The sequence below is a fragment of the Mesitornis unicolor genome, unplaced genomic scaffold (assembly GCF_000695765.1).
Source record: "Mesitornis unicolor isolate BGI_N332 unplaced genomic scaffold, ASM69576v1 scaffold23910, whole genome shotgun sequence".
In the NCBI taxonomy this organism is placed as follows: Eukaryota; Metazoa; Chordata; class Aves; order Mesitornithiformes; family Mesitornithidae; genus Mesitornis; species Mesitornis unicolor.
In genome coordinates, this window is record NW_010157926.1 from 52,551 (window position 1) to 62,379 (window position 9,829).

General features: G+C 52.9%; 1 protein-coding gene across 1 annotated transcript in view; it reads left to right on the top strand.

The window, feature by feature from the left end:
- The window catches only part of ULK1 (unc-51 like autophagy activating kinase 1), a gene marked incomplete at its 5' end in the record, with an annotated part of 57,369 nt that overhangs the window by 45,104 nt on the left and 2,436 nt on the right, over positions 1-9,829 (top strand). The window contains 8 exon segments of the mRNA XM_010181940.1: positions 1-176; positions 772-956; positions 1,768-1,883; positions 2,480-2,623; positions 4,874-5,061; positions 7,078-7,256; positions 7,380-7,498; positions 9,632-9,789. The exon segment at positions 1-176 is cut by the window's left edge and continues 31 nt beyond it. Coding sequence (XP_010180242.1) covers positions 1-176; positions 772-956; positions 1,768-1,883; positions 2,480-2,623; positions 4,874-5,061; positions 7,078-7,256; positions 7,380-7,498; positions 9,632-9,789 — 1,265 coding nt within the window.

Below are 9,829 nucleotides of genomic sequence, written 5' to 3' on the forward strand. Positions count from 1 at the left end.
AGAAGATAACCAAGCAGCACTCTGATCCTCTTGTTGCTCACTTCGGTCATACCCCGGTCAGCCAGCCTCTGCAGATTCATGGCTTGCAGCACTGCCGGCAGCTCCGGTCCTCGCCGAAGCTGTCCGAGTTCATGCAGAGGAGCCCTTTGCCAACGATAATGGGCTCCCCTACAAAGGTATGTCAAGGAGTCTGCTGCTGGGTTTATCTCAGCGTGATCTGTTGGGTTATTTGCACCGCTGCACGATCAGGTAACTGTGACCCGGATTGATCGCCACTTCTTCAAGGGCTGTTTGGTGATCTGTGCAAAATGGGGCGGTGTCTGAGTTCTCAGTGGACACTCCTCGCTTGGCAGCGGTGTGCAGGGTTTTAAACAGGCAGTGAAAGGAGCTGCCCAGACGAGGCAGAAGTGCACGGGTGCACTGCGGTGCCCGGGCTGGCTTGCACACAGCGCCTCAGCTCATGATGAGTGTGTGTCCTGCGGCAATGCCCGGCGGTTCGGGCCGCTGACAGCCGCATGTCTCATGCGAAGCTGGTGCCATGACAGCGTGTTCCCTGCTTGTGTTAGGCTGCTACAAGTTTTCGGCAGAGTTTGCTGTCCTTTCATTTTAGTCTTTCTGGTACTGGGAGCAAGTCACTGCATGGGGTGGGATTTCTACCTCTTTATTCCAGGCAGGTTGTCAAGCGTACAAATTTAGTTTTGATAAATGGGGGGTGAGATGAACCTTTCTCCCTCATTTTAAAGACAGATACTCTTTTTTCCCTGTTCTTAGGCTGTGTCCCCGTTTGAGTTTCCCAAAACCCCAAGCTCCCAGAATCTCCTCACCCTCTTGGCCCATCAGGGGGTCATGATGACCCCGACACGGAACAAGACCTTGCCAGATCTGAAGGAGATGGGTCATTTCCACTGCCAGCAAACTGGCCTGGGATTGAGGCCTGTGGAAGAGGTCAAGGGCAGGTGAGCTATAGTCTGCTTTGGACAGCAGTGCTTCATTCCCTGACAGGGGATGTATGGGGCAAATTTCAGACCCTAGCTTACATTTCAGTTGTAATGTAGCATCTGCAGACACTCTGCAGTTATCTGCCTTGGGTTACAAGCAGATACGGTGTGGATTTTTATAGTCCTCCTCTAGAGGAGCAGGCCATGGCCTAGATTTTATAAAATGAAAGGTTCTCTGCAGCTTCACGCTGTGTGCAGTGACCAGAGTTTCTTCAAGCGGTGATCAGGGATCTTGTTGTTAGACCAGGCTCCCTGCACTCACACAGATGCGAGCCTTGCTCTTTGTGGAGCCTGTGCCTGTCACGGATGAGAGGCTGGTGTGGGTGTCCTGTGTCTGTGAAACCGTGCACACCGGTCTCTAGAGCAGAGATCTGTTTGGAAGCCACACCTGACTGTCACAAGCATCACAGGGTGCAAAGTCACTCATGTGTTGAGTTTTTTTAATGCGCCTCTCTGCAGACTGCAGATTTCTGCAGTGATTTCAAGGAGCCCTCTGTCATTAATTTAATGTATCTTCCATCAAAGAAAAATTGTGTTAGAATAACGCTGTAGTCAGTACGCCTGTTATTGCAGTTAGTCATGGTAGTTACAGGCTTTCTGCAAGTAGCAGGAGGCGCTTCATATGCTCTGTTGAAAGAGGAGGAGTGGTTATTTCAGCTCCAGGCTGCGGTGTTAAGTGGTTGTGGACCAGGAATGTCACAGACTGGAGTGGAAGTCGGCTGAAGCCTTGCACCTGGCGGCTTTCTCATGTTGTGTGTTCTCATTTTAGGTCTCTGAGCACAGGCAGGCTCACTGACCTGCTCCTGAAGGCGGCCTTTGGGGCACAGATCTCGGAAGCTGGCAGCAACGACAGCCTGAACAATGAGAAGCCAATGGAAATTGCAGGTAGGTGGGGAGGCCGGGCAGGGCTGGCAGGATGTCCTGGGCGGGGGGAAACGCTTTGCCTGTGTGCCCCCTGCAAATGGGAGGCTGCTTTTCTGGTGGCTTTTGGCAAAGGAAGTGACTGCCGTGTGTGAAGAGTGTAGTCGTGTTTGCTTTCAGTTGTGGAGCGCTCGAAGGTCTGTGGGCTACGCGTGCTGTGTAACTGCTGGCTGGCAGTGCGGTTTCTGTAGGCAGGGCTTCCTCTTGGCCCCTTCTGAATGCGATAACGTGGAAGTGGGGTCTTTCTGCCAAGCAGCTAAAATGTGAATGGCTCCGCAAGGGTGGGTCTTCTGGGCTCGCAGGTTGGGAAGCGAGGAGGGGAGAGCAGCTGCAGCAGTGCCTGACGCTGCCCAGGCTCCTGTCCTGCCATCCACACAGCCCGGCCCGGTCGTGTTCTCGGGGGACGCCTCCGAAGGGAGCGCTGGCCTGCGCTGGTCACCGCGGTGTCCCCAGAGAGCCTGCGGGAGCACACAGCCGCTGGGTGAGGCACGCCATGCTCTGAGTAACGTTCCTGTAACGTTCCTGTAATGCCAGTCTGCACCTTTCAACTGTCTCCCCAGCTCCCTCAGGTGCTTACGGAGGGACCCTGCACTCTGGTGCCCGGGCTGGGGGCTCTGCCAGCCCATCCCCAGTGATTTTTACTGTCGGATCCCCTCCCAGTGGAACAACCCCCCCACAGACCACGAGGACCAGGATGTTTTCAGGTAAAGGGCTGATACCTGCCTGTTCCAGTGGGAACGCCCGGGGCAGAGCGGTGTGTTGAATTCCTCGCTGCTGAGCACCGGTGGTTGCAGAGGGCTGCTCAGAGCACAGCCCGTGGGGCTCAGCCGGTCTCAGTGCCTCCAAGGTTCTCGTGCTGGCTCCTGCCAACCCCAGTTAGTGTGTGCACCAACACAAGGACTGGTGCCAGGCAGTGGTTTGAGAGACAGGCAAACTGTTCTTTACTTCATCGCGCTCTGCTTCAGGAATAGCCCTGCAGCTGTTCGTAGACCCGCTGCTGCTGCTAGGTCAGCAGACGTGGAGATTGTGTTGTGTTCTGACCGCTTTCCCTGTGGGATTTGGATGAGCTCTAAAAGTTGAGCGTGACCATTCATGCCCAACAATCTCAGTCCGTGAGTTCCTTTAGGAAAGGGCCAGGATGGCTCGGTATGGAAAATCCTTAGTGGTCTGTCTTACGCTCTGAGCCGCTTAAGTAGGAAATGGGCAAACGCACTCCTTGACAGATACCTCTTTTGAGATGCCAGGGCTCCAGCCTCGTCAGCCAACAGTTGAGGCTGTGCTAATTGGCGCTTTTGGGATGGTGTCTGGGAGCTGGAGTCTGTGTTCAGTTTCTGAAAATATTTGGACACTTGTATTTGCATTTTTGGCTTCTTTGGGTTCCCGTCTTAGCTGTTCCTCGTCTGAATGCGCTCGCCTCTGTTGTTTTAATTACTGCAGGGGAGGTTTGGATGGAACCATGAATAAGCTACTTGACTGGGATGTGGGGGGAGCATACGGGCTCAGTTCCTGGGTATGGCTTGGATTTCCATCATAGCTAAAACCACTCACATCCTTGATTGTCTGGGAAGTTGGGGCCGTAATCCCTTCTTTGTCTCACCTATTTAGAGGGTAAGAGGCTCTTACAAAGAGTCTGATGGGGCTGTAGCACAACGGGGTTACTATCCCAGCTACAGCCTCTAGCTACTACTGAAATGTTATGAATAGAGGATCCCGCTTTCCTGTATTGCATTTGCAGGGATAATAGCAATTTGGAAGCAGATCCAAGCACCAGTTTTTAGCAGGTTGATATTTGTGTGCTGAAGGGTCTGCCAAATAGTCAAGATCTCAGCTGGGATGCCTGGAAGAGGAGGCTGCTGAGCAGTGAACCTACAGCACGTCCGCTGTGTTGGGTCAAGGTGGTCAGAGTAAGGCTGCTTGACAAGCTCTGTGTATCAGCTCTGCGCAGTAACTCCTCGTGTTATAGTTAATGCACAAATGAATGGTGGAGAAGGGAGCTTTGCAGGCTGAAACTTGGAGAACCATGAGTAAAATCACTTGGCAGCTACAAAGGCAGAGCCTTTTCATGAATCATCGTAACAATTTCTGCAAAGAGCCTCCTGGAACTGCAGGGTAGCCAGAATGTGGTGTTGGTATATGTCCTTTCCTCTCTCTGAAAGACCTGGAAATACTCTTCCAGTCTTTGATGATTCACTTAGCTTTGAAGCATCGCTGCCAACAGCGGGGAGGAGAGGAGACTGTGCCTCTTTGTAGGTCAGTTGTGGATGATGTTGCTGAACCTTCTGAAGGCAGGGTAGGGCAGCAAATTAAATCCATGGGTAGGAGAGAAACATCATCAAAGGATCAGTGACAGTGGATGAGCGTTGTCTCGGTAGAATTAGCAGAGCATTGTAGCTGGCATTGGCATCCCCCATCAGACACCTACAGGGTGTCCTCAGTCCTGGGGCGAGGGTCTTGACTCAGCTGCAGTCACTTACTCTCTGCCCAGCCTCCTGTTTGTAACAGGGGGAAGCAGAAGGGCAGGGCAGCTACTGGAAAGCTCTCCTGGTTTGCATGTAGGCGGTTGAGGTTTTAAAACCATGATAAAAACCTCACGTACCAGAGGTGCTCATTCACTGATAGTGGTAGTGTAAAAGCTAGGGAACCAGTTCAAACCATGCTGATCCATGATGGGGAAGCTGGCTGTGGTGCTGGATGATAAAAATCAGTGCTTCTGAATTGTCTCCGTAAATGGCAGACGGTCTGGAAGGTGCATCAGGTCTGCTTGAGCTTGTGAGCTGGTGTACCTGAGTCACTAAGGAGCTTATGGTTATTCTGCATCAAGAGTCCATGCATCTTGCTCCAAAGTACCTGTTTCTGGCTCCTATCTGATCTGGGATCCTGATCCTGCAGGACTGAATACCTGACCTAACATGAGTACCTTCAGTAATTCTTTTGCCTGTTTTTCTTCTTCTCAGTGGGCTCCTCCAGCTCCCTCAGTTCTGGAGGCTCGTTCACCGGCCGGCACTTGGCGGTGGGAACTGGTGGGGATGCAGTGGAAGGCCCCTCGAGTCTCCGGTACGCGTTTGCTGATCCCATCACCGCCAACCTGGAGGGAGCTGTTACGTTTGAGGCACCAGAGCTGCCCGAAGAGACACTCATGGAGGTGGGTATGTCCCAGGGACTCGTTAGGGCAAATAACAGCAAAGCAAATCCAGGGGTCAGACGACTGCATGTTTGCAGCCAGAGATGGTGCACACTGGCCTCAGGAGAGCGGGGCTGGTGCAGTGCTCAGAGAGCCCAGGGTGTATTTAGCACAGTGACTTCTGAGCCTGCTACCGAGCTGCTCAGTCCATGAGACAGCCCATGGCTGGGTTAAAATCACCGCTTCCAAAGCTGAAGTGGCAGGTTTGAAACACCAGTGATCCGATGCATTCTGTACTAACAGCTTCTGGGGAAAACCTGGCTACTTGGGGCCTTTTCCCCTTTAAAAAGGCTCAGCATTAGTAATAGCTGCCTACAGAGCGCGAGTAGCTCAGTGCATGCAGTGACTGCCTGCGGCGTGCACCCAAGGAGGGATACGGCCGCTGCTGAAAGGAGCTGAAAAAGAGTAAACCTGACACTTGTGTCACTGATGGGGGCGGGGGACACCCCCGTTCTGCACCAGAACAGCTGAAGCAGATTGTGGAGCCGAAGGGCTGCCAGGCTCCCCTCTCTGCAGGCTGAGGCAGAGCAAACGCTGCTGTTGCTGAGATGTGTTTGAAATGTAGGTCAGGCTGCCGGTTCGCGTTGGAGGTGGGAGGTGTGTGCAGTCACGGTTTCACTCTGTTCGTGACACCTCCTTGGGCTGCCTGGGACTGAGGAAGGCTCTTTCTGTCTGAATTTTGCTGCTGAAAACCCCTAGATACCCGCAGAGATAGCATACATTGTGTTAAGGATGTGGGTTTGCTCTTCTGCTTCAGATTTTATTTAGCTCAGTTTTTTTGTCAATTGTGCATTGGATTGCATTCATTGTTTAATTACCTACAGAGCCGCAGGGCTGGGACTTTCAGCATTGATGTGATGGCAATATAGCGAGTTCAGCTGAGCATCAGCAAAATCAGCAGAGCTGCTGTATGCAGATTTTCCATCTCCTGTAAAAGTTTCTGTAGGTGCAGACAAGGCAAACTGAAGGCCAGGTTTTAGTTTCTTTTGCAGTGCTCTAACAGCAGAATAGAGATCGCTGTGGAAGGAAGGACCCTGTGACCCCAAATGAGGCCACGAATGGCGGCAGAGTTAATAGAAATATAAGCAGAGAGGAAGGATTGTGCATTGGTTAGAGATTACCAGGCTGAGACCTGCAAGATCTCAGCAGTTTCCTGCTCTGCCACAAACTTCTTGTATGACTTGGCAATTACTTAATCCCCAGGTTCCTCCTCTGCCTCTAAAGAAAAGAGAGGCAGATGGAGATAACGTTTCCTCACCTTGCTGGACTGTCCGGGCAGCAAGGCAGTGGGAGGAGAGATGCACGTTTCAGATGGCCAGAGCTGCCTTAGCAGCCGAGTGCTTGGGTCAGTGAATGAACAGCAGCAGCTTGCAGAACCTGAGCACGGGTTGCTTGGGTTTTATGTAAATTCATGTATGAAACATCCTTACCATCCCCCTTTGAGAGAACTGAGCCACTGAATATTGAAGATCAAGCAGGTCAGCCGCTTCTCTACAGAGAGCACAAACAGTGGAGCTGTTCATTTCCTAGGGCCCACAAGCATTCAGTTTTTCCACAAATAATAACTCCCCAAAGTTGGTTTCCGTGACTTAAGTGATGCAGCTTCCCAGAAATGGGATGGTCCCCTTTGATCTGTAATAGCAGGGGGAAAGCTGCTTTGAAATGAATGTAGCGCTTGGTGCGTGTGCCACTCGCGAGGCCCTGGCAAGGGGTTGCAGATAAAAGGTTGTCCTTGCTCTCCCTTCAGAGGACTTACCCAGAGCTCACTGCACTGAACGGGGAGGCTGTAAAGACCAAGGGCTAAGGGAGGGCTGGGCTGCCCAGAGCAGAGCTGTAGGGGCTTGGGGTTCAGGTGCTATTTCTGTAAGCGGGGCTGAGTCGCTGGCACAGCTCTAGGTGAGCAGCCCTCCCCGGTGTGGATTAAATCAATGGGTACTGCATTCCCTTTGTAACCCCCCCTCGGCACCCCTTCAACAGCAAGAGCACACCGACATCCTGCGCAGCCTGCGCTTCACGCTGGCCTTCGTGCACTACGTGATGGAGATTGCCGCCCTGAAGGGCAGCTCCAGCGAGATGAGCAGCTCGGTCACAGCCGAGTACCAGCTCCAGGAGAGCGTGGTGGCCGACCAGATCAGCCTGCTCAGCCGCGAGTGGAGGTAAGGGCCCGGGGGAGGCTGCCCAGCTCCTCTGTCACTCCCACCCGTGTATAACACGTACCAGAAGTCTTTCTGGACACTTCCCGCTGTCCGTATTTGCATCGCAATGTGCTTTCTTTGCAGCTATGCAGAGCAGCTGGTGCTGTACCTGAAAGTAGCGGAGCTCCTGTCCTCGGGGCTGCAGATGGCCATAGAGCAGATCAAAGCCGGCAAGCTCTGCCTCTCCTCCACCGTCAAGCAAGGTGAGGGGCACACAGCACCAAGGCCTGGGCTGGGCTGGAAGTGTTGAAGGAATTGCGGGGGTCTGGAGGGGCTGAGGGAGTGTGAGCCCCCCGGTGTGCCCAGGGCCTCGTTTCTTCCTGTCTCCTTGCACAGCCAGGCCTTATTCCCTGCACAGCTGGCTTTTATTTGCCCTGGGGGGAATGCTCCTCTCTTCACATTATGTCCCAAAGCTCTTGATTGTGCTCCTGTGAGCATCTTCAGCGTTAATCAGTGAGAGGGGAATGTACCTTATCTGATTCCTTGCACATCTCCATCTCAGGTGCTTATGTGTACTTGACATGAGTCCAGCTTAATTACACAGTGCGTGTCCTAGGGAGTGCTTACTTGGCAGATGGAGACCTGTCTTGTCAGTGATGGGTTTTGAAGGGAAGCAAAAACACAGGAAGTAAAATACGGGTGATGCCTGAGTCACCTCTTTGCTGGTGGTGTGGCCCTAGATTTGCATCTGCCTGGCTGGCGTGTGCTGTGAGCTGGCCGTCATTCCATGATTGGAAATGATTTAAAAACCACCGTTGTATATCACTGAGGGAGCTTTTTGAAGCACCTGAAGTACTTGATCACCAGTCGCCTGAAAGTACTCGTGCTGCCTTGGGATGGGGTGTAAAGAAAATAGAAGTTCAATACAATGAACACACGTATGTTGTAGCAAGCAGTGTGGAGCAAGATACACAGGTTTAGCTGCACGTTTTCCACAAGTTGAAGCTAGCAGGAAAGTTGTCATAACCCAAATTACCCCTTTTCAGGGCAGATTGCAGCTTCCAGATTGGTAATTCGTCCTTCAGTGTGTGGGAATCGGGCAAGGCTGGCTGTTTTGTTGTTCTCCCTGCTCCCTCGAGGTTTCTCAGGGCACAGTGAGGACAAGAGGGTTTTCAAGGCACTTGTGTCCCGTGTGTATGGAAAAAGCAGAGAAGCAGGACAGGACCCTGCCTGGAGCATCCTGGGGCAGTGAGTGCCAGGCAGGGTCCCTGCCCACAGCCGTTCTCTTTCCTGATAATTTGGGCACAGCTCCGAGCTCTGACTTAACTCCACGGAGGAGCACACTGCTGCATTTGTGGTGTCTGGGTTTTTAAATGGTCTCTCTTGACTCTCTTGTCGTGGAGTTTTTAATTTCGCCTTCCTGATGCCACCCAGGAGCTTTGGGGTTCCCACTCCCTCTCAAATTCCTTCTGAGCAAGGGATGTGACAGTGTGACCCCGACAGGGTGCGTTTCTGTGCCTCGATGCCTTTCTCTGATGCAGTCACAGCTCCTTTCTGCTGGAGCCAGCCTCTTCTCGGGCTCTCTGCTCCGTTATCTCTGCCTGGGAAGGCTGCATTTAGTCGTTCATGTGGTGTTGCCCCTCTGCACCGTACCTGAGAGAGGCTGGTTCATGGGGCGGGTTAATTTGCCTCCCCAGGAGCAAATCCTGCGGCGTGGGGGCGTTCAGATGTGCACGTAGCAGTTAATGCTTGTCAGATGTTGGTGGGAGTTGGTACTCGGTGCTCTGTGTAGATCGTGCCATGGGGAGTCTCAAGCCTGTGGCATTGCTTGCTGTTTGGATCATTTAGTCTCTCAGAATGGTATTTGATCCCCGATTCTCTGTCCCATAACCCTCCCGTATGGTTAGGAAGGGAGGTGGCCTTTCACAGCCATCGGAGTCTGTCCTTCCTGGGACAGCAGAGCCCCAGGAGAGATTCCCTTGCTCAGTCAGTGCCGCTCATCGCCAGCAGCCACCACACACAGCTCCTGTCCCTCTTCTCAGCAGTCGTCACCATTGAGCGGCAGCAGCTTTGTCTGCGCCACGTCTGCTGCTGGGGGCGCGTGAGACGTCTCACACGGTGCAGGCTGTGCCCTGTGCGGCTGAAGGAGCACAGATAGAGCTGGCCCCAGGTGGACCAGGCGGGTGCGGGCACTGCCACGTGCGGGCTCGTAACTGGTGGGGGTGACGGAGGAGAGGAGACAGACCCCGTTACTGCAGCAGGCGCTTTCCTGCCAGTCTTTCTTTGGGCTTTAACATAGCCCTCTGTCTTGAGGTTATTAATTTGAGGTCTTGTGCGTGGAGATTGGGGGTCACAGGGAGGAGTGGCACCTAAAGCGTTTCTTTCCTTTACTGCAGTTGTGAAGAAGCTGAATGAGCTGTATAAATCCAGTGTATCGTCCTGCCACTGCCTCAACATGAGACTGCAGAGGTTCTTCTTGGACAAGCAGAAGCTGATGGATCGGATCAACAGCATCACCGCAGAGAAGCTCATCTTCAGCTATGCTGTGCAAATGGTAATCACCACACCGTGCCTGGGAGCAGGGCTACACAGAG